We start from the raw sequence: 25,361 nt of genomic DNA, 5'->3' as shown, positions 1-25,361 counted from the left end.
CTGACCCAAGACCATTGAGCCATCAATTATTTCGAGGTATAAGAAATGATTTGAGTTTTCTAATATGTAGCAGATAATGTATTTGAGGTGTTTGGTACTGTCGCCATGCACTTGAAAGATAATGCCTTTGAGGTCATATTACACGGAATATCAAATACGCTTCTCTTTGAACTATGATTTGGTAAATAGGACTGAGTAATTTCGGCTTGAGATTCAGTTCAGCTGAATATTTGGACTGATGCCTTCACTGAATCTTGGAGCATTCCTTCATAATTCATGTCAGGAAATTCACATTCAATTTTGGTCGATTCTAGTAATGAATGTGCTCTTAGGTGACACTGCCTTTTGCTTCAAGTAAGTGATTTGACTGTTAAAGTAAACTCTCTATCACTATTCATGCAGCATTACTCAGAACCATCTTGGTATGAAAATCCCAAAACAAAAACAGTCACTAAATTTTCAGTTCAAATGAAGTGTGGTTCAAATGAAGTGTGGTACTTTCGGTTTAACTTTTACTTTAATTTATTTCTGAATTTCAATCCCGATGTAAATTATTCACCTGGTTTTTTTTACCATGTCCACTTTATCTTTTGACCAATAACTTTAATGACAATTTCTGTTGTCCCAGTTACTGTATAAATCCCATTATCTACCCAGAGTTTTGTGCGCTCCTCACACTACACCTCTGTCAACGGCTTCACAGAAATTTTGTAAAAGTTTCTAATATCCAACATTTATGTTTTGGACTAAATATTAGTCATATTATGAAATGTTTTTGGTGCAATTAATGATGCTTACTGTAAATTGTTTAAAATCGTTGTTTTCTGATCCTAAATTTGGAACTACTTCATAATATGCGTATGAATGTAAGACATTCACGTGGTGGAGATTTAAATGTAAACATGGAATCAAAAGTAAAAAAGGCTGTAAAATTAGGATAAAACTTGTAAAATAAGAGACAAACAGCTGAATGGTAAATATGTACTTATTAAAGTGCCAGTGGGCTATGAAAAGAGCCTGATGTATCACCTGTTGCCAGAACTTTCAATAGGGAAAGGAAACCAAGAATGACTGTTTATATCATGTGATTATATTGTCATGTGATTCCAAGCGTTGACAGAGGTGTATGTGAAGCTTGCATAATGCGCCCTCTGGTGAGAGAATGTATAAAGCCTTACACCGAACAATTCATTGAAGCGAGACAACTGGCCATACTAGCTACGCTTCTCCTTTCAATCTTCGTATACTGGAATCGTGTCTTGTTCCTTCATTTTGTCCCTCTTTACTTACTGAATTATGATATAATTGGGTTGGGGGGAATTTTCTTATAATTTATAAGGAAAAGGCTAGATTGTAGGCTTTAGGAGTGTGTATTTGTCATTATATTCGTTCAGGGGGCATATAGGAATCACTGTCTGTCCATCCGTCTGTCTATCTGTCTGTCTGTGAAGATTCATGTCCGGGCCCTAACTTCTTTGTTCTTGACTTAGGCATACCATATTTGGCACACAGGTGGATCACCATGAGACGATGTGCCAAGTACCTTCATGACCTCTATATGACCTTGACCTCAAGGTCAAAACTAAAGTTTTTTTTTTTTTACAATGGATCCGTGTCCGGGCCATAACTTCTCTGTTCTTTGACATAGGCATACCATATTTGACACATGAGTGTATCGCCATGAGACGATGTGTCATGTACCTTCATGACCTCCATATTACCTTGACCTCAAGGTCAAAATTAAAGGTTTTTACAATGGATTCATGTCAGGGCCATGACTTCTTTGTTCTTTGACATAGGCATACCATATTTGACACATGAGTGTATCACCATGAGACGATGTGTCGGGTACCTTCATGACCTCTATATGACCTTGAACTTTGACCTCAAGGTCAAAATTGCTTATAGGGTTTTGACATAGTCATACCATAAGACATGGGTGTATCACCATGAGACTATGTGTCATGTACATTCATTACCTCTTTATGACCTTGACCTTTGATCTCAAGGTCAAAATTATAGGTTTATGCCATGGATTTGTGTTCGGACTATATCTTCCATTTTTTTCTACAAAGGCATACCGTATTTTTACTCTCAGGAAGGTCATTTATACCTATTAACAACACCCTTTGGGAGATTGGGGTAAGCGGGGGGTATTCTTAGTGAGCATTGCTCACAGTACCTCTCGTTATTATACTGGTAATAAATTCGTGAAGTGTTGTTAATCTTATTTTCAGTCCCATGGGGATCTGGGTTAGAATAGGTCCTCAGTACCCTTTGCTTATCGTAAGAGGCGACTAAATGGGGCAGTCCTTCAGATGAAACCACAAAAACCGAGGTCCTGTGTCACGATGAATATCCCTCCCTGCTCAATGGCCATAACTGCCAAATGTAGGCCTAAATTAATTATTTTGCAGCCCTTCACCGGCAATGGTGATGTCTCCATATGAGTGAAAGATTCTCGAAAGGGATGTTAAACAACTATAATCAATCAATCAATAATCTTATTTTCATTTCTATTGAGTTTATTTTCAAGTCGCTAATCATAGTGTAGTTAGTCATTTTGAAATGGCCACTATCAAATAAAATAAAACAGTACAGACTAAAAATGAACACCAGACCTGCTACAGAAGACTCCCATGGTGTAATTCTTTATCCCCTGATATTGAAGAGTTCCTGGAGTCTGTTTTTCTTTGTTAGTGATATACAGTAGGCATGGGCAGTTACTAAATGTCACTAATAAAGAAAAACAGACTGATAGGAAGTCTTCAGTATCAGGAGATAAACAATTACACCATGGGAGTCTTCATTTGACTGAAAAATTTAGTGACTTTTTATTTTGGGATTTTCGTACCCAAACAGTAAGAACTGCAGCATTAAAGGGACATGAACATGATTTGAACTGAAAATTTTCAAATTTTGTTTATTGATTTTTAATGTTTAGAATGCTAACTAAGGTATTACTAATCATCAGCAAAAATTTGAATGTCAGTAGTCAAGGTACATGGGAGATACAGAGGTCACAAGTCATTGTAATGTAAACAAGGCTCGTGCCATGTTTTTGTTTACATATGTTAAATAAACTAGTAAAAATTTCGTTTAAAGCTGATTTTTTCAATTAACAAGTGAATTCTTAACACATTTAAATAGTTTCTAGTGTTTGGCACATCTCATATTGTTTTAGATACACTATTTTCTATTAAACCGTCTAATGTAAACAAAAACATGGCACGAGCCTTGTTTACATAACAATGAATTGCGAGTGCTGTATCTAACTTATAACTCAACAACTGATATTCAAATTTTGGTTGACCATATACTGATTTAGATTAGAAATACTTTAGTTAAGCATTGTAAACAATAAAAATGGAAAAATAAAATTTGAAAATTTTCTGCTCAAATCGTGTCCATGCCCCTTTAATAGAGAGTTAGTTTAACAGTTAAATCACTTATTTGAAGGGAGAGCCATGTCAAAGAGTGCACATTAAAATGACTAAGAACCAGCTGAAGTTAAATGTGAATTTCCAGACATGAATTATGACTGACTGCTCCGAGATTCAGTGAAGGCATCAGTCCAAATATTCAGCTGAGCCGAATGTCAGCCGAGATGAAGGACAAGAGGAGAATTCAAAATCGACACAATCGCTTCACGTCACCATGGATTTCTGTAGCAACACGGACATGTAATATATATCACATAAACATTCTAGTCATATCCCAAGTGTGCGTATCATACAACCTTGGCTGAATCACAATATTTTATGTTCAGACTGATTGAATATTGTTTAACGTCCCTCTCGAAAGTATTTCACTTATATGGAGACGTCACCACTGCCGGTGAAGGGCTGCAAAATTTAGGCCTATGCTCGGCGCTTATGGCCATTGAGCAGGGAGGGATCTATATTGTGCCACATCTGCTGTGGCATGGGACCTCGGTTTTTGCGGTCTCAACCGAAGGACTGCCCCATTTAGTTGCCTCTTACGACAAGCAAGGGGGTACATTGGGGCCATTTTTTAATGCGCAAATTTAAATTACCATTGTTACTGTTTAAAAATATTTATAAGCATTGAGCTCACAGTTGCTAATGAATAAACAGTCTTAGTTGATAGCCTTCATCAAACTAACATCATCATGATCATGGTCAGACAACAGACAAAACTCAAGTTGTTTTTTTCAGCCGGTGACGTGATGTTAAATTGCTATTTGAGACACCTCAGATGCTTATATCTTTAACTGGGAAATTACCAATGTATCGGTAATAATTAATTAAAAGTGAAAAATTATGCGTGTGTGCATTTACTAAAAATTTGCAGATGCACCGCAGTGTGCAGTGCGTGATTATTGCCTTGCACCATTTTTCGGTGGTATGTGCATGTGCGTGGCTCGTTATACCCCCCGCAACAAGTTGTGGTGGGGGGGGGGTATAATATTGGAATCGGGTTGTCTGTCTGTCCATCCGTCTGTAGACGCAATGGTTTCCGGGCTCTAAAGCATTATCCTTTCCACCTACCATCACCATATCATATATATGGACTACCCATGGGATGAAGATGTTCCCTATCGATTTTGGGGTCAAAGGTCAAGCGCACTGGACATCGAAGTAGCAATATGGTTTCTGGGCTCTAAAGCGTTATCCTTTCCACCTACCGTCACCATATCATACATGTGGACTACCCATGGGATGAAGATGTTCCCTATTGATTTTGGGGTCAAAGGTCAAGTGCACTGGACATCGAAGTAGCAATATGGTTTCCGGGCTCTAAAGCTTTTTTACCTTTCCACCTACAGTCACCATATCATACATATGGACTACCCATGGGATGAAGATGTTCCCTATCGATTTTGGGGTCAAAAGGTCAAACGCACTGGACATTGAAGTAGCAATATGGTTTCCCGGCTCTAAAGCGTTATCCTTTCCACCAACAGTCACCATATCATACATATGGACTACCCATGGGATGAAGATGTTCCCTATTGATTTTGGGGTCCAAAGGTCACGTGCACTGGACATCGAAGTGGCAATATGGTTTCCATTTAAATTCTTTAACGGCTTTTTTCATCGCATGGAGATGCTGTGTTCCTAGATACCTTTTGGATCATAATACTGAAGTTTATTCTGAAGTTTGCGAAAATAAGAAGGTTATACCTATATTACCAACACCCTTTGGGAGATTGGGGGGGGGGGGGTATTCTTAGTGAGCATTACCTCTTGTTAATTCTACTCCCTGATTTCCTCCCCAGATCCTCCCCAGATCATATGTTGACAACAGAGAAAGCTAGGATACTTTTCCTTGACACAAAGGTTGCTTATAACATGGATTTACCCTGGTCCTGACCAAAGGTCATTTGGACATAATGTAAAGGTGACTGGGAGAATTGTATAAAATTATTGTAAAGGGCATATCTTTAGAGCAGAAAAACATTTTAGACACACACTAGATGCAAAGTCAACCTTAACCACTTACAGTGTCACGAACAATTGTCCTATGTCAAGGTTATCTGGATAATGTCAAGGTTGCTTGGTGATTGTCAAAGTTGTTGTTAATTTATATGATGCTCATTCTTGGCACTAAGTTTGGTGTGATGTGACCATCACGTAGGTTAATTAGTTTAAGCAATAGTATCTGCCAATCAGACTGCCATATCATTAATTTCTAAATATGCCTAATTTTTCCAAATAAGTTATTTATGAAAGGAAGACACAGGTCTATAGGTTATGAGCATCTGTCTGACTGTCTGTCCATCATAACTTTCCTAGTAATTCAATATCATCTGACTGTCTGTCCATCATAACTTTCCTAGTAATTCAATATCATCTGTCTGTCTGTCCATCATAACTTTCCTAGTAATTCAATATCATCTGTCTGACTGTCTGTCCATCATAACTTTCCTAGTAATTCAATATCATCTGTCTGTCCATCATAACTTTCCTAGTAATTCAATATCATCTGACTGTCTGTCTGTCCATCATAACTTTCCTAGTAATTCAACATCATCTGACTGTCTGTCCATCATAACTTTCCTAGTAATTCAATATCATCTGTCTGACTGTCTGTCCATCATAACTTTCCTAGTAATTCAACATCATCTGACTGTCTGTCCATCATAACTTTCGTTGTAATTCAATATCTGGAAAAATTTCACATTTTTATACAAAGGTAGTTCATCATGAAAAGGAAGACACCTATAGATTCTTTGGTCACGGGATGAAATGCCAAAGTTACTCGAGGTTCACTTTCAAATTGGACATGGAATATAACATAATCTCTCCTCTTTGTCATTTCCAAACATTAATGGATTTTGTTTCATAAGTATTAGTACTAGTTTACTCGAGTTCTTGATTGAGTCAGTATTCTTACTTTAGGCATTTAGTATACCAAAAGAGTCGTTTGTGCTAGGTACTGAATATGTAGCTAGATGTGTAATTGACATGTTGACTTAATATTGCTAAAGGGAATTCCTAATGATGTATTTATTTTATTGGGCTAATTAATATACTGATTAATTGTCTTGGGATAGTAGTGGTATACAGGGGAAAAAAATTACTTCCTAAATTTTGGGAAATTAGTTTGGATACTAGTATTTGTTTAGAATATATTTTATATGGATTATACACTAAATTCATGCACATGTATATAACAGTAATATATTTTTCATATTCATGGCATTTAAATATCAGATACATGTAATGTTTTAGTTGCATGTTGAAGAAAAGTAAAATGTTTATAGTGTATTTATAAGAGTGATCTGATGGATGCATATGTGTACTGTTGTCAGACTTGGTCATATTTGAGGGACTTCCTTGAGATTGTGTTGACGCAGTTACTAATAGCCCAGTGATACTAGACACCCCTTGATCTCCCTAGTGATGTGTGGTTTACAGTTTCTTCTGCCTGTGGCACAGCCCGAGCTGTGTTTGTGCACACAGACTGAGGTGGTGATTAACGCCACTCTGTGCCTTTGGAGAGTGTCATTTGTTGGAAGGGAATGCAATTGAGTGTAACTGTTGTAGGAACTGTTGTAATTTTTTCCAACATATTTGGATTTTTTTCAACATATTTGATATTCTCTTTACTTTTGGTACTTGAAGGTTTGTATAGAGTTTATTTTTGGTTTACCTGTCTCAAGCTTTTCTGATGAAAATTTGTTTGTTTATTGGTTTTTGTAAATCTCTCCCAGAAGCACAGCTAGACCATTTGCAACCAAATTTGGCATAAAGAATTCTATTAATGGGATTCAATTCTCTTTAAATGAAGCTAGGGCCTTGCTCCTTTTTTAAGAGGAGATAATTGGCGAAATAATAAAGTAGGTTTGTGTGTTAAATTAAATCAACTTCTCAAAAACCAATAAACGTTAGAAGCCATACTTGCAGGAAAGTATCCTGGAATAGTATAGATTCAAGTTTGTTCAAACCATGACACCTTAGGTGAGCATGATAGAGGTTTAAATTTTACACGCAAATATATAGGAAAATATTTAAAAGTTTTCTTGTGAGTGACAACGGTACAATGGGTCCAATTTATTTACAAACATCATGTAATGTAGATTCAGGAATGTTCAAATCATAAACTCTGGGACCACAAAATGGGTTCAAAATTTTGTAGAAAAAATATATATAGAAATCTGTTTTAAAATTGTGTTATAAGGAATGTGACAAGGGTAATAATATTTCAAATTGATTTAAAAGCATCCTTTTGTAGTGCAGATTGTTAATTTTGTTCACACCATTACCCTGCATGGGGCTAGTCCCCTACCAATGAAGTTGAAGGGGACTTTAGGTTTGCAGTCTGTTTGTCCGTCTGTCCGTCAGTCCCGCAAATCAGTTTTCCACACTTTTTTCTTTGTTCTTGCAGATATTTATTTCATTTGGTACATTGCTTTGCCATGACAAATTACATATATCAAGTTTGAATTTTGTTTCGGTCCATTGATTTTTCACTAAGTTATTGCTATGGACTTAGAAAAATAGCATGCATTATCAGTTTCTGGGCTTTTTTTAGGCTCAAGTGAGCTTTTCTGATCAAAATTTGTCCGTTGTCTGTCATCGTCGGCGTCATTGTTGTAAACTTTTCACATTTTCATCTTCTTCTCCAGAACCACTGGGTCAAATTCAACCAAACTTAAGACAAAGCATCCCTGGGTGAAGGGCTTTCAAGTTTGTTCAAATGAAGGGCCATGCCCCCTTCAAAGGGGAGATAATCACAAAAATGCAAAATTAGGGTAGGCTCTTTTAAAAATCTTCTTCTCAAGAATCACTGAGCCAGAAGAGCTAAGATTTACATGAAAGCTTCCTAACATAGTGCAGAATCAAGTTTGTTCAAATCATGGCCCCTGGGGGTAGGTTTGGGCCACAATAGGGGATCAAATTTTTATTTTTGCATAGAAATATTTAGGGAAAATCTTAAAAATCTTCTTCTCAAGAACCACTGAGCCAGAAGAGCTAAGATTTACTTGAAAGTTTTCTGACATAATGCAGATTCAAGTTGGTTCAAATCATGGCCTCCGGGGGTAGATTGGGGTCACAATAGGGGATCAAAGTTTTACATACAAATATATAGGGAAAATGTTCGAAAATCTTCTCAAGAACCATTAGACGAAAGAAGTTAACATTTACATGAAAGCTTTCTGACATAGTGCAGATTCAAGTTTGTAAAAATCATGGCCTCCATGGATAGGTTGGGGCCACAATAGGGATTAAGGTTTTACATGCAAATATATATATATGGAAAGTCTTCAGATATGGGCCAAGGTGACTCGGGTGAGCGAACCATGGGCCTCTTGTTGTTGTGCTTACAAATATTCATTTGGTATTTGGTACATTGCTTTGCCATAACAAGTTGCAGATCATAGCGTTATTTTCCCGTATATAACTGCATGGTACGGATAAACGGTACCATTATATTCCCAATGCCAAAAAGTATTGATTTTCCCCAATTTTGAGACTAAAAATTCCCAATTCACTTGCTGAAAAATAGACCGCTTACATCGTAATTTACTTAGTCTGAAACGTACGAGTTAATTAAAATGTTCACTTCCGGCACAGGGACTATGCCTGTTTTGGGCCCGAACTCTGTGATTCCATAAATATAAAAAGGGGTCTAACTCTGACCTAGATAAATAATTACCCACTCGCTTCAAATGCCTAAAAAATCAGAGACCGGGTGTGATATGCATAATTTGCCAGTCTCCTTGAATAGATTAATGTTTTGACTACTTGCATGCCAAATTTCAAGCCACAGGTTCTTAAAATAACAGAGATATACCTCATTGTTCTCTCGATTGCATATGTTTATCTTTACTAGGACATTTACCAGTCCAGGTCACCAGGTGGATTCTCGCCTATGACAGCAGCAAATTTCAGACTAGTGTGGAAAATTTTTGAAATTCTGCTTCCAAGCAAAACAAAAATATTATTTATACATTTTAGACCCTCGCCGTAAACTATGTGCACCTAACAAATGAAAATGATGTTTTATTTCCTCCAAATGCTGCGATATTGACAACAAATTTAGAGAGAGTTCTCACTACTGGTGATCGAGTTTAAAGTAATGTAAAAAAAAATCAAAAAATCTGAACAATTCGATGTCTAACTGGCTACGTTCATTTAGCTTGCTATAATTAATTATTCTCATTGACTGGAAAGTTATCAGCTGTTTATGAAATACAAAGAAAAGGAACAGGTCCAATGAAATAATATGCTGAAGAAAAAATGTCGAATCACCTGTTTTGTTGTTTATTTGAATTTTTTCAATGGAAAATTGGAATGAATGAAATAAATCCAATGTGTCATATCTTGATAGTATAAATAAAGTGTTGTATCATAAAATTTGGTGAATGCACAGCACTATTAGTGTTCAAAACTTATGAATATTAATTTACATGTATACCCATATGATCGACGGGGGCTCGGGTGAGCATTGTGGCCCATGGGGCTGTACAAATACTGTAACTCACATATTTTGTGAGACTTTATTTCTATCATCTAATAAACTTTTGTAATCATCAAATTTACAAGTTCAACAAAATTTTGTGAATGTTTTTCTTCATCACTTTGTAAGTTTGTATACACAAAATCATTTGTGATGAACAGGAACTACATTGTGTTGTCAACGCAACCTTGCAAATAAATTCACACTAAAATGAAGTACTCGTGAATAGAGAATGTGCAGTACTGTATTTATAATAGCTTTGTGCTATCAGAGGTGTAATATACAAGCACGTGCACATCACTCTTTCTATATATACATGTATTATGATATGCCCTTGTCAGAATGCAGTGCTACTATGAATTGGTTAAAGAAGAAATGTTATGTAATTCCACATGACAGGCAGGGAAAAAGTGACATACTTATTGTACAACAAACTAATGAAAATATATTACAATTTTGTGTTTATTTAGTTTTACAATTATTTTCAGATTGATAACAAGAATACACTGCATAGACATGCTTTGGGATAATGTCATAGAGTAGAAACAGAACCATCTCAACTTCTGTTACATTCCAGTCGAAACAGACCTTTGTTAAGGTATGTGAGAGAGAGAAAAAGAGAGAGATCAAGATCAATGCATGAGTAGCTGTACCTGTGCATGAAATAGAAATTTTGTAGATATATCTGCACAGTAGCCATTTCATGTGCAGACTGAAGAAAACCCTGATGCATCTTTGTTCGTCAAGTGTCAGTCATGCTGAACAATCTTGTTATGGCTGTCTTTCTATCATGCAGTTTATCCTCATCAAATTCTCTCTAGCTTTCTTTACTCTGTAATAAAATTTACTGCCAAGGACTTCACCTGAACTTTGGAACTCATCAAGTAATTGTAATCAAATATCTTAGAAGGTAATCATTACATTTTTAAAAAGCAAGATCTTTTGATGTCAATGAAAATGAAATTTTATAGTGCTGAAGCATGCCAGGCACAAATTGTGATTATAGATTTTTGGTTAGAGATTAGTTTCTTATATCCTCTGATCTTTTTTCATGTTCAGTATAGCATTCAGACAGGATAGATTGGGGACTTTAATAATTAAGGTCAGGGGACGACATAATTTTGTAGTTTTATTTTATGTGTATTCTCAAAATTATTAAGGTAGGGGCTTCATTGCATCTTATCTTTAGATTATATTATTTTGTGTATTATATTATTCTATGTATTATATTATTTTGTGTATTATATTATTCTATGTATTATATTATTCTATGTATTATATTATTTTGTGTATTATATTATTCTATGTATTATATTATTCTGGTGTATTAGATTATTCTAGCTGCTGTACCTTAATGAGCGAAAACTGACCTTGTATTTATCTTGTGTATAGTACAGTCGGGTTGAGAAAGTATATTACATCTTACTTAGATAGGTAATAGTGGGATCATTTTACTGGCAGAGCTTAAAGTGTTCATGGAATTCCATTCATTTCTCCACTGTATGAATTTTTTATGACACCCCATACCGAAATGAGTTATAACTAAGTTATAACTAAAGTATAACTTAATTATACCTAGGCCTTGAGGTACAAAAAAGTTATAACTAAAAAGTAACTTTTCTGGACTTAACCATTTTCATGTATAACTAAAGTGTAACTTTTTGAACTTTGTCATTTTCATGTATAACTAAAATGTAACTTTTCTGGACTGTGTCATTTTCATGTATAACTAAAGTGTAACTTTTTGAACTTTGTCATTTTCATGTATAACTAAAATGTAACTTTTCTGGACTTAGCCATTTTCAAGCATATCCAATATTTATGTACCAGTTTTGGGACTTTGTCATTTGAGGGTGGGGGGTACCAATACTTTTTGACACTTTCATAGTAATTAACTGAATGTTAAAGACCTATCTCATGACCCTTTGGTCTGTGAAAATGTAGGTGGAGCCCAATCTAAACAGATGTTATTTACCTGGAGTGGCCAGGGTCTACCAAGGTGTTAATTGCTATATCCCATGACACTCTAAGAAATACAGACAAAACATGGTAGAAATCTACCTGTCCATGCTGTCTTGATATACACAGGACCTGTCTCAGGGACCTCTGCAGAGTTTCTGTGGTCATAGTGTAGGTTGTATTCCTACATGTAAGGGTAGATGACACACATTCTACACCCACCCCCTCTCTCTCAGTCATTGACTCAATGAATAATTTCTGTTATAAATATAGAGGTATAAAAAATTCATGACATAAATTATTTCAATAAGTTATAAGTTTTAGAAATTATTGTGCAAATTATTGTTTGATTTCTGATTGTGTAATTTATAATACATGTATATAAAGGGGGAAAAAATACTATTGAAATTCCAGTGTTCAGAGGTCTTTTTAAAAACAATTGAATTACAAGAAAATAGCAGTTGTGGACAGGTCAATGCTATCAAAACTCTGGTATACTGGGCTTCCTCAAGATCTAAAGAATGCCTGTAGATACTGGCTGTTATTGTTATCAAAACACCTCTCTGGGGTAGCTGGAGACCAGTGTCTGCAGATGTCCCTCCACCTGAGATCTATTGTTAAATGTTTGATTGACAGGCAGTTTACAATTTTGGGGCATTATCTTAAAATTGGGTCTTTAACTGGATTGACTTATGTAAATTTTTAGTGATTATTCACTTTCAAACACTTCAGTGAACTGTGTCATTTCTTATTTTGCCACAAAAAAGCTAGTCAGAGGGAAATTTCAATGTTGAATTTTTAAATCTTTTTCTTTTGGGGGGATGATTAAGGAATTGATCAGAAATTGCATGGAAAAATTACAAAATCCAGGATCCTTACTTATAGAATAATAAATGCATTGTGCGATCAATAAAACATTCTATATATTATATTTTTGATGAACTTTATACGCTGATACAACCCGTGAGAATTCAAAACACCATGTATGATGATTGTTGATCAATTACCACTAGGTGCTATTTATGGAGAATGGCAGGTCAAATTGTTTAATTGAAACGAATAATGAACTGAACACATGTATGAGATATGTCACAGTATTTATTAAAAATAAGTCCATATGGACTTCTGTTCCAAGTTAAAAGAGACACTATTCATCAATTTAGGTATGCATAGTCTATCAAAATCAAATTAAGGCATATATATAAAAACGTCTTTTCCAAAAAAGTATCAAAAAATATTTCTATATTCAAATCTCATTGGTAAATGTGACACAAAACAAGGTATGACTGTTAAATGATGTCTCTGTTCTGGACATTGAACATGTTCATGTTATATTCCTGTTCAATCCTGTTAGGAACTGTGAAAACAAAACAAAGTTTTTCATTTGTAGTCATGTCCTGTTACTTTAACAAAAGTTTCTAATCTCCCAATGAACGTTTCCTTGAATCGAATTATTTTGTTGTCTCAACCTGTTCGTCCACAAGTAGTCTTTTGAAGAAAACCACACGGACCTACTCTCCAGCTAAGGTCAAAAGGACTGCTTGTTCCTCAGATTTCAAAGGTCTTTTACATAGGCTCCAATAACAGCAACCCTGTCTGTTCCCTTTCACTGCTGTCAAACTTCAGAGCTTGGGACAACGTCAGTAGCTGCTGATGAACACAAACCGCAAATGCTATTTGGGTTTCAATATGTTGGATGCCATGGAAAAGGCATCTCAATTATCCATTACAATCCTCAAAATAGAAACAAGATGAGCACCAAAGTGGTCCAAGATCCTCAACTTTTTCTGTCAGGTGTAGGATCATATATCAAACTCTTTGTCTCATTCTGAATCTCCGTCAACATATATGATATGGCAAGAAAGCAGGTTCTTCAGCAACATCTTGAAGCAACTAAAAACAAAACAAATATTGTAAAAGTACATAAATAGCACAAATGTTTCCATATAATGTTCGGTGCAACATGTCATTTGATAGGCTATTATATATATATCGATCATATAACCTATGATATCTATAAATCACATTGTGACTGATGACGTAAAAAAGAAATAAGTAAATAAATCTGCTTGACATCGCATTTAAACATTTTACAATTTGAAGTCATTTCTGAGGGGAAATAAAAATTCACAAATAAAATGTAATAAATAAAATAATGGCTACATGCCGGGCTTGTAACTTACGATTATGAATATTGGATCATTTACAAGCATCAGAATATAATGCATAAAACGAAATCTAGGAACTTGTTACCTTTCAACTACATCAACAGTTACGGTACACAATCGTAACGAAAACTAACCTGGTTAAATGATTTCTCATGAAAGGCATCGATAATCATAATGGCGACAGGGCCAGCAGTTTCACACGCCACACTTCGATTGTCGAAATTTTCTGATGAAATGGTGTCTTTTCCTTGTTGCATTCGCCAAAGGGATACTTTGAGTGTTGGATTAGACTTATCGGCATGGAAAACCTGGTAGCTACCACGTTTGTGAGGGTACATAGCTTCGGAGCAGTGACGAGTGTTTCGCTTTTATTTCAATCTTTGTTTTTAAAATGGCGCCTTCTTCGTTTACATCCGGAATAACCGGAAGTGTGCGAATCGGGTATTTACGTAAAAATAAAAATACGTTTGATTGTTCCTGATCAATTTCAGCAAAACTGATGAATAACTAAAAAAAATCTCACGTATATACTTTACGATTTTTAATCATTTGAAGTCATAAAGGTTTTGAATTCCTTGATTCCGGTATTTCCTCTAATCGCTGATTGGTCAAATCGGCTCCGCTCTCCATTTTCAAACAAGATAGCGTCGGTTCAAGAAGGTGAAAGTTGAAAGGTTCTATTATTACTTTGTTCAACGAACCATGTATGCCCTTATGGAGTGGATAGAGGAAGAAAAGGTCAGCATCATAACCATATCACGCATCAAAGATCCAAGAAAGGAGTTTTGCCAGTATAAAGTTGGGGATTTGGTGAAAGCCAGCTGCCATGGCTTTTCTGGCGTGCATCCCGCCAAGATCTTAGGTAGGCCTTTTCAAGCAAGTTTCTGTTTACAATATTTACACAAATTTTGTCAGAATGTATTAAGTTTATTTTAACTTGAGGATAATTAAAACTGCAGTTGGACTATACAGTCCTACATATTAGCCCTTCTTGATTCCCTCCATTTTGTTGACAAAATACATATTCTTATGTGGACAAACATTTTTAAATAATAAAAGTACGATTATGAAAATTTACATGATTTAGAAATAAGAAAATGTGTTTATAATAGTATAGAATTTCCCTTCCCTAAAACTGAAAAAAATATTTATATCTTTAAGAAAATATTTGCTTGCCCTCTAGGCCTCTCCCGACTAGGGATAAAAAGGGTCGAGTAGGAAAGTAGGGAGAAAATTCTTTTTTATTCACATGAAGTTAAAAAAGCTATAAATTAGATAAGAAAATTTCGGAATGAGTAATAAAAAAAATGTTAACTGGAGGTTAAAAAAGTTTTTGAGCCTTTTTTTTTTTTTTTTTTTTTTAATTTTTAATAATAATATTAAAGCTTTGAAATAAATGGATTGTGATTTTCTTTTATCTTGGCTTCTTTTTCTTATTCTAGATGATGGAGCTGATGCCTGGTAGTGGGATCTACATTTATCCCAAAGATATACAAGCTTTATATAAGCCAAAAAAAAAACAACAAGTGGAACTTTTCAGGAAGGGGAACCTAACTGGTGCAAATGAAAAGACCATTTTAAACACTATTCCTGGTAAGAGATTATAATCTAATTAATAAATTCTTTATATAACACTAATAACAAATTGTTTAACTTCGAATAAGAATAATCAGTCGCCCACATTTCTTTCAATTTGTGAAGATGTATTTAAAAGGTGAAAACAAAAAAACTTGTAATTTCTGACATCCATCTTTTAAATTGGAGAATCAATGACAGTTAGTTACTAGAGTATTTTCTTTTTTATTTAAAGACGATGCCGGGATTCAGAGGCCATTGTCAAGTTTTCGATGAGGACCAAGATTAGTTCCCAAGTCAGCCTCCAGAACATAAAACAGACCTAGCTTTTATACATTCAGTAATGTGAGATATATATATATATATATATATATGGGATTCCCTTCATAGGGGATTGTCCAATTTTTAATGTGATAATATGTACAAAGAGTTAGTGATGAATATTTTATTTATATTTTTGTGCCAAACTTTATAAATGATTGATTGTTTGATGTTTTCCGCCACGCTCAACAATTTTTCAGTTATCTGGTGGCACCCAGTTTTTATTGGTGGAAGAGAGTACCCAGATACAATGTACCTTGGAAGAGACCACCGACCTTCCGAAAGTAAACTGGGAAACTTTCTCACTTACCGGCGCGAGCGGGATTCAAACCCGCGCCGACAGAGGTGAGAGGCCATGTGATTTGGAGCGCGATGCTCTAACCACTCGGCCACCTTTATAAATGAAATTAATATACCAATAATAGTCGCTGTTTATAATCGGTAATGTCTTATTATCCCCATCATTTTTGTAACTTTTCCATAACTTTTGTCGGGTATAACTTTTTTGTAACTTTTCCATAACTTTTGTCGGGTATAACTTTTATGTAACTTTCTCCATAACTTTTGTTGGGTATAACTTTTTTGTAACTTTTCCATAACTTTTGTCGGGTATAACTTTTTTGTAACTTTTCCATAACTTTTGTCGGGTATAACTTTTATGTAACTTTCTCCATAACTTTTGTTGGGTATAACTTTTTTGTAACTTTTCCATAACTTTTGTCAGGTATAACTTTTTTGTAACTTTTCCACAATTTTTGTTGGGTATAACTTTTTTGTAACTTTTCCATAACTTAAGTATAACTTTTTGATAACTTTTGTGAAGTATAACTTTTTTGAAGTATAACTTTTTGATAACTTTTATGCACTTGTTGTATTCATGTTGAAATAAAAGATGATAACTTATACATGAGTATAACTTTTTTGTACCCGAGTTATAAGTAAAGTATAACTTTATTTGAAGAAGTGGTTCCAAACTCCGATAACTTAGTTATAACTTTTTTGTAACTTTTCTTAGTTACAAAGTTATAACTTAGTTATAGTTTTTTTCGGTATGGGACATTTCAAGCCTACTGCGAGTCTGTTAACATACTTGACTTTGACAATATTGTAATACAATATCGGTTCACTGTTTCCATTTAATGTTAGAAACAGAATACTTATTTTATAAAGGTAAGAATTTCTAGAGGCATGTATGAATACGTTATAAAAATTTCACTGATTCACCGCTATGTACAGTTGTTAGTGGAAAGTTATTGCTACACTGATGAAAATTTTGATAATTGATACTGGCATTTTATACAGAATAATATAATAAGGTTAGTAGAAGTTATTCATTTGTGAATCATATGTTATTCAAACATGTTGCTCAGTGGTAGTAGATGTATTTCAAAAGTTTGGACCAACAGTGTCTGAAAAATTGGCTCAGTTGTGTGTTGGTTACAGATATGTTCTCTGTTACTATACTGACCTCCTTCCCAGAACTAATGAGCTTTTGTATCAACACTAGGCTGAAAACATTCTTTGGAGAAAGGGATTTAAAGTTGTTCAAATGGGTCATGTTTTTTCCATGGGGAGATAATTAGGAAACAATTTAGATTTCTTAAAGCATTGCAATCCATGGGTCTATGCTTTATAGGAAGCAAATTCAAATTTGATTAATATCACATTACCTAGACTACTAGAGTAGACTAGAACAGAATATTTATTCAACCAATTTGGGCCCAAAGAGGAGCCTTAGGATGCACAGTCCAAAATCACAGAAACATATGGCTTCAGGGTTCTGTATAGTCTGTAAGAGCTGTGGTAAGAATCATTTGTTAGAATACACACATCCTATTCATAGAACCAGATTGTGTAGTTTTATAAAAAGGTCACCTTACAGTCACTCAAATGATCTACTGCAATTTGATTTTGTTCATCTTGATGAGTCCATCATGCTATAACATTATAATATATTTTAAACTTCCCAGTTTTATTTATTCTAAATTTGGTATTCAGCAGTTTTTAGCTCACCTGAACCGAAGGTTCAAGTGAGCTTTTCTGATCGCTTTTTGTCCGTCGTCTGTCTGTCTGTCCGTCTGTCTCTCTGTCTGTCCGGCTGTCTGTTAAACTTTTCACATTTTCGACTTCTTCTCCAGAACCACTGGGCCAATTTCAACCAAACATGGCCAAAAGCATCCTTGGGTGAAGGGTTTTCAAGTTTCTTCAAATGAAGGGCCATGTCCCTTTCAAAGGGGAGATAATCACAAAAATGCAAAAATAGGGTGGGGTCATTTAAAAATCTTCTTCTCAAGAACCACTGGGCCAGAAAAGCTGAAATTTACCTGAAAGCTTCCTGACATATTGCAGATTCAAGTTTGTTCAAATCATGACCCCCGGTGGTAGGATGGGGCCACAAGGGGGGATCAAAGTTTTACATACAAATATATAGGGAAAAACTTTAAAAATCTTCTTCTCAAGAACCACTAAGCCAGAAAAGCTGAGATTTACATGAAAGCTTCCTGACATAATGCAGATTCAAGTTTGTTCAAATCATGGGCTCCGGGGGTTGGATGGGGCCACAATAGGGGATCAAAATTTTACATACAAATATATAGGAAAAATCTTTAAAAATCTTCTTCTCAAGAACCACTGAGTCAGAAAAGCTGATTTTTACATGAAAACTTTCTGACATAGTGCAGATTCAAGTTTGTTCAAATCATGGCCCCCGGGGTTAGGATGGGGCCACAATGGGGGATCAAAGTTTTACATACAAATATATAGGGAAAAACTTTAAAATCTTCTTCTCAAGAACCACTAAGCCAGAAAAGCTGAGATTTACATGAAAGCTTCCTGACATAATGCAGATTCAAGTTTGTTCAAATCATGGCCCCCGGGGGTAGGATGGGGCCACAATGGGGATCAAAGTTTTACATACAAATATATAGTTAAAATCTTTTTCTCAATAACCACTGAGTCAGAAAAGCTGATATTTACAAGAAAACTTTCCGACATAGTGCAGATTCAAGTTTGTTCAAATCATGCCCCCGGGGGGTAGGATGGGGTCACAAGTGGGAGGGGGGGTCAAAGTTTTACATACAAATATATAGGGAAAAACTTTAAAATCTTCTTCTCAAGAACCACTAAGCCAGAAAAGCTGAGATTTACATGAAAGCTTCCTGACATAATGCAGATTCAAGTTTGTTCAAATCATGGCCCCCGGGGATAGGATGGGGCCACAATGGGGATCAAAGTTTTACATACAAATATATAGTTAAAATCTTTTTCTCAATAACCACTGAGTCAGAAAAGCTGATATTTACAAGAAAACTTTCCGACATAGTGCAGATTCAAGTTTGTTCAAATCATGCCCCCGGGGGGTAGGATGGGGTCACAAGTGGGAGGGGGGGTCAAAGTTTTACATACAAATATATAGGGAAAAACTTTAAAATCTTCTTCTCAAGAACCACTAAGCCAGAAAAGCTGAGATTTACATGAAAGCTTCCTGACATAGTGCAGATTCAAGTTTGTTCAAATCATGCCCCCGGGGGGTAGGATGGGGTCACAAGTGGGAGGGGGGGTCAAAGTTTTACATACAAATATATAGGGAAAAACTTTAAAAATCTTCTTCTCAAGAACCATTGGGCCAAAGAAGTTGACATTTACATGAAAGCTTTCTGACATAGTGTAGATTCAAGTTTGCAAAGGGTAGTTTGGGCCATAATAGGGACTAAGGTTTTACATGCAAATATATATGGAAAGTCTTCAGATATGGGCCACGGTGACTCAGGTGAGCGATGTGGCCCATGGGCCTCTTGTTAGGTAAAGCTATGAAAAGTAGTGAATTCTGTGGTTATAAGGACTTGGAGATGGGGGATGGCAAAGCCCCCTTCCCCCAAAGTATGCAGACTTTAAAAATATCTTCTTCTTTTTTTGTCTCGAAACACCATAGATAAAATACGTGCCTAGTCATTATGACCATTGAGAGCTCTATCCTGATTGTACTCTTGAACATCTAACACATACAGTGTAATCATTTTAATTCATGGGGGGCAATGTTTGTGGGTAAGCAAAATTTTGCTGGTTTGTGGGGACGTAATTTTGTGGGTAAGCGATACGATGTCACTAGGAGAGATAACTCTACATGGTTTTAAAAAAATGATTAAGGACACGTAAATTTGTGGGTAAGTGTGACTCACAAAATCCACGAGCATCAATCCCCCACGAACAATGATGATTCCAGAGTAAGCAAGGTGCATATGTAATTACCAAAATAGTGAAATTCATGATCCTAGATAAGATCAGGCGTTGAGGGCCAACAATCAAAAAGCGAAAGTGCATTATTATTTGAAATCCTAAAAATTCTTTATTATATTAACGTCTACCACATATATGACTGCTGTGTTGGGAATTCAGGTCCAGGGTGTGTCTGTTTGAATCACATAGTGAAAATGTTCTCAATAAAGGGGAATAACATGCACACCAAAGAGATATCTGATACAGATGGAAAGTGAAGGATATGTACAAAAATATTTTGAAATTGAGGACTTTCAAATTTACCTTAGTTAGTTAAAAATTGGAGTTTTAGTAGAGAACGATCTGAAGAAAATAATTGAGAGCCCCTACCAGAATGTACATTAAGAATACTCTCTAACAGAAATTGAAAAACACATGGCATTTCATGTAAATTTCCATAGTCCCCTGCCCACTGATATCATGACAAGTTGGTGATGTGCATGCAGAGGAGAAATTTACATGCTGAAGTATATGGGGAAATTAACACTTTGGAGTTTCAAGGGGTTATCACAACAACCAAAAAAAAGTTGAAAATGTTATTAGATATATGGGTCAAGGTATCTAGTATTAAAAAACAAGAGGCCCATGGGCCACATTGCTCACCTGAGTCACCGTGCCCCATATTTAAAGATTTTCCCTATATAATAGCATGTAAACCTTTGATCCCCTATTGTGGTCTTGACCTACCCCTCGGGGGCCATGATTTTTACAAACTTGAATCTGCACTATGTTAGGAACCTTTCATGTAAATGTAAACTTCTTTGGCCCAATGGTTCTTGAGAAGATTTTCAAAGATTTTCTCTATATATTTGTAAAATTTTGATCCCTATTGTGGCCCCATCCTAAACCTGGGGGGCCATGATTTTAACAAACTTGAATCTGCACTATATCAGGAACCTTTAATGTAAATTTGTATGTCTTAGCCCAGTGGTTCTTGAGAAGAAGATTTTTAAAGATTTTCCCTATATATTTGTATATAAAACTTTGATCCCCTATTGTGGCCCCATTCTAAGCCCGAGGGTCATTATTTTAATAAACTTGAATCTCCACTATGTCAAGAAGCTTTCATGTAAATTTCAGCTTTCTGGCCCATTGGTTCTTAAGAAGAAGATTTTTAAATGAACCTACCCTATTTTTACATTTTTGTGATTATCTCCCCTTTGAAGGGGGCATGGTCCTTCTCTTGAATAAACGTGAATCCCCTTCACCTAAGGATGATTTGTACCAAGTTTGGTTGAAATTGGCTCAGTGGTTCTGGAGAAAATGTCGAAAGTATGAAAAGTTTACAGACAGACAGACAACGGACAACAGGTGATCAGAAAGCTAGCTCACTTGAGCTTTCACCTCAGGTGAGCTAAAAAGCAGTAGAAATATTGCCTGACAACATAGTTTTCAGTGTTTGGCCTCTTTTCCTAGAAAGTATGCAAAAATTCTTGATCATGGTATTAATAAATTAAAAAGAAAAGACAAATGATGCCAGAATGTGCAACAAATTCCCTTGCACTGTATGAAAGGAAGCAACATGTGATTTTGTTTTGTAGTCAGATGTCTGATATCATCATAGAAAACATCTCTATGTAAACACTGCAGAAATCCTCTCTGTCGATACCTCAAATACCTTGAGGTATGAATATTTTGACTTCAGACACAGGTCATGGAAGATAGTGATGCTACACTCATTTCTTCATTGCAGCTTCCATCTTTCCATCATGATGAATGGTCAAGCCAGAAACCGAAGAAAAAATCAAGAGTTGTGTGGGAAAAACTTCCTCAAATTTGTGATCTATGTCTTTACTTTTATCTTTTGGGTAAGTTGATTGTTTAATAGCTTTAATGTTGAAAAATAAACCTTTAATTGTATGTAGAATGAACATTTTAGAGCTGTAGATGTATGTGTTTGAGGACAACTACATCCCAAAGAAAACAGCCATTTAGTCAGTAATTTTTGATAACAGGAATTTAAGGTTTTTAGAATTTCTTTCAAATAATGTGATTTTTTACAATTTGCTAAGTAGAGAAAACTAATATATATGACCTGTGAACATAGTTTCTACATTTTGACTAAGGAAGAATTTTGTGTGAAATTAATCTTTTGATTTGAAGGGAAGTTTTTATGTTGAAATTTTTTTTTTTAAATTGTCTTGGTGGGGAAAAGACCTGTAACCAGTGTTTGCTGCTCAGGTCAAAAGTATCCCGTCAACATGATCATATTTTATTGCACCCCTGATCCAAAGGTAAAGGGTTTACAATATATTAACCTTTAATAACATTTTTAGCTGAGTTGCATCGCAAATCTCGGCTTTTAAATTGGCCGTTCAGTCGGGCAGGCGGCATCCACAATTAGCTTGTCCGGTCTCTAACTTTCATACTTTTTGGTGTATCTTTGTGAGACTTACATAACATGATCACATCCAAAAGAGGAAGGTTCCTATTATTTTGAGGTCAAAGGTCAAGGTCACCTTGTCACTAAATGCCATAGATTTGAGCTTGTCCAGTCTATAACTTTCATACTACTTGGTGCATCTTTGTCGGACTTCCATATTTTGATTACATCTAAAAGAGAAAGGTTCCTATTTATTTTGAGGTCCAAAGGTCAAGGTCTCTTTTTCACTATATACTGTAGATTTGAGCTTGCCTCTAACTTTTATACATGTACTTGCTCAATGCTGGTGTATGTTTATCAGACTTCAAATCCTGATGACATTCAAGATTCATGTTGCTTTTGAAATCCAAAGGCCAAAGGTCAAGGTCATTATTACACTAAATACCTATTGCAGCCATTCAAAGCTTCATACTTATAAGCTATATTAAATATGTGCATGTTTTTACTTTTTGAATGCCAGAGTGCATAATTTTCCAAACTGCAACTCAGCCATACGCATCTTTGATGCGTTTTAGCTATTTTTCTCAAGTTTCAATCACTGCTATTTGTATAATATTTATATTACAAATCGCATTTTCCTCTATGAACCAACCAATTTCAGCATGCGACAAAATCCGTTCATATCGACTATGAATGGATTATGAACTAGTTTAAAGCACGCGACTGAGAGAGCGTAATGATTTGAAAAAATACAACATGCATTACAAAGATCTCGTAAAGTCACACCTCGGATTAAGATTGTGAACTTACATTGATTATCATCCCAATCTTGTGGTCTCCTAGCTCCAAAATACAATGCACCGTACAATGTTGATAAAGGCAGGGTAAAATGTGACGTCATATCTGTGTTTTGATGTACGTCATAATATGACTGACATAGGTGGATCTTAGGAGTTCGTTTTATGCAACAAAATATTTCCTGACTTATACAAGTAATGTAAACAAATGGTGATTTTGTAAATGAATATAAATATAAGAAATGAACATCACTTTTGAGCTGTTCATGGTCAATATGAACGGGTTTGGATTTGAGGTAAATTCTCTGTGAATCACTAGCGCGTAAAGGTGTGCAACAAATCATGTAAACAAGCAGGGGGCTACCTGCTTCAAGACTGATTCATGGGGTATAAACCAACTTTATCGAAGGAATTTCTGCGAATATCTTGTCAATTAAAGCTAATGTAGTTCTAATTAATATGTTTTCATCTAAATCCTATGCCATCCGTTTTATTTGTTGTATTCTGCCATTTATTTCATCGTACCCGACCTTTTACAATCATTGACGGCCTTAAAGGAGGTTGTCACATCACTTTGCATCTCTACTTCTGTACTTTGGATGCCATGAAACAAAACATCTGATGGATCACTCTGATATGGGCCATCCTGGCTGTTGTGTTTGAAGAAAGTCAAGTGTTAGATATCTGAAACATGCCCCATTTGGTTTTGTAGTTGACTGGCTGTGCCTTCCTTGCCATTGGTCTGTGGATACTCTTTGCTAAACATTCCTATGCTAGCCTCCTAGGAAGTTCTACCTATCCCATAGCCACCTTCCTAATGATTGGTATTGGAGGCTTCATCATTTTCTCTGGAATTATGGGATGTGGTGGAGCGCGTTCAGAGAACAGATGTCTTCTGGTCTTGGTAAAATTCTAATATTTTTTTTACATCTTAATACTGGTACAAATGTACATATATCAAAGTGTCCATTGTTACCTGTTATTGTGTAATTTGAATGTTTGTATTATTTACAGTATGCTGTGTTTCCATTGTTACCTGTTATTGTGTAATTTGAATGCTTGTATTATTTACAGTAGGCTGTGTTTCCATTGTCACCTGTTATTGTGTAATTTGAATGTTTATTATTCACAGTATGCTGTGTTTCCATTGTTACCTGTTATTGTGTAATTTGAATGTTTGTATTATTTACAGTATGCTGTGTTTCCATTGTTACCTGTTATTGTGTAATTTGAATGTTTGTATTATTTACAGTATGCTGTGTTTCCATTGTTACCTGTTATTGTGTAATTTGAATGTTTATTATTTACAGTAGGCTGTGTTTCCATTGTTACCTGTTATTGTGTAATTTGAATGTTTGTATTATTTACAGTAGGCTGTGTTTCCATTGTTACCTGTTATTGTGTAATTTGAATGTTTGTATTATTTACAGTATGCTGTGTTTCCATTGTTACCTGTTATTGTGTAATTTGAATGTTTGTATTATTTACAGTATGCTGTGTTTCCATTGTTACCTGTTATTGTGTAATTTGAATGTTTATTATTTACAGTATGCTGTGTTTCCATTGTTACCTGTTATTGTGTAATTTGAATGTTTATTATTTACAGTAGGCTGTGTTTCCATTGTTACCTGTTATTGTGTAATTTGAATGTTTGTATTATTTACAGTATGCTGTGTTTCCATTGTTACCTGTTATTGTGTAATTTGAATGTTTATTATTTACAGTAGGCTGTGTTTCCATTGTTACCTGTTATTGTGTAATTTGAATGTTTGTATTATTTACAGTATGCTGTGTTTCCATTGTTACCTGTTATTGTGTAATTTGAATGTTTGTATTATTTACAGTAGGCTGTGTTTCCATTGTTACCTGTTATTGTGTAATTTGAATGTTTGTATTATTCACAGTATGCTGTGTTTCCATTGTTACCTGTTATTGTGTAATTTGAATGTTTATTATTCACAGTATGCTGTGTTTCTGCTGCTGATTTTCTTGGTGGAAGCTATAAGTGGAGTT

The 25,361-nt window shown here is 35.2% G+C and overlaps 1 protein-coding gene and 1 long non-coding RNA gene across 3 annotated transcripts in view; one reads left to right on the top strand and one right to left on the bottom strand.

Annotated features, from left to right (window-relative positions):
* The window catches only part of LOC125646153 (CD151 antigen-like), a 44,482-nt gene that overhangs the window by 4,123 nt on the left and 14,998 nt on the right, over positions 1–25,361 (top strand). Inside the window, exons 2-5 of one of the 2 annotated variants that reach the window (XM_048872326.2) lie at positions 10,419–10,528; positions 21,922–22,036; positions 24,061–24,252; positions 25,311–25,361. The exon at positions 25,311–25,361 is cut by the window's right edge and continues 24 nt beyond it. In XM_048872326.2, coding sequence (XP_048728283.2) covers positions 21,938–22,036; positions 24,061–24,252; positions 25,311–25,361 — 342 coding nt within the window. In that variant the 5' untranslated portion in view covers positions 10,419–10,528; positions 21,922–21,937. Of the gene's footprint in view, positions 1–10,418; positions 10,529–21,921; positions 22,037–22,066; positions 22,463–24,060; positions 24,253–25,310 lie in introns of those variants that run through there. The other variant, XM_048872327.2, reaches the window with a different exon arrangement.
* LOC130046955 (uncharacterized) lies at positions 12,970–17,004 on the bottom strand. Its single transcript, XR_008796028.1, has 2 exons — positions 14,192–17,004; positions 12,970–13,782 (listed from the first exon to the last, which is right to left on the bottom strand). It is a non-coding gene; the product is annotated as an uncharacterized LOC130046955 (long non-coding RNA).

This window comes from Ostrea edulis, chromosome 6 (assembly GCF_947568905.1).
Source record: "Ostrea edulis chromosome 6, xbOstEdul1.1, whole genome shotgun sequence".
NCBI lineage: Eukaryota > Metazoa > Mollusca > Bivalvia > Ostreida > Ostreidae > Ostrea > Ostrea edulis.
This window is presented reverse-complemented; position numbering and strand designations above follow the sequence as displayed.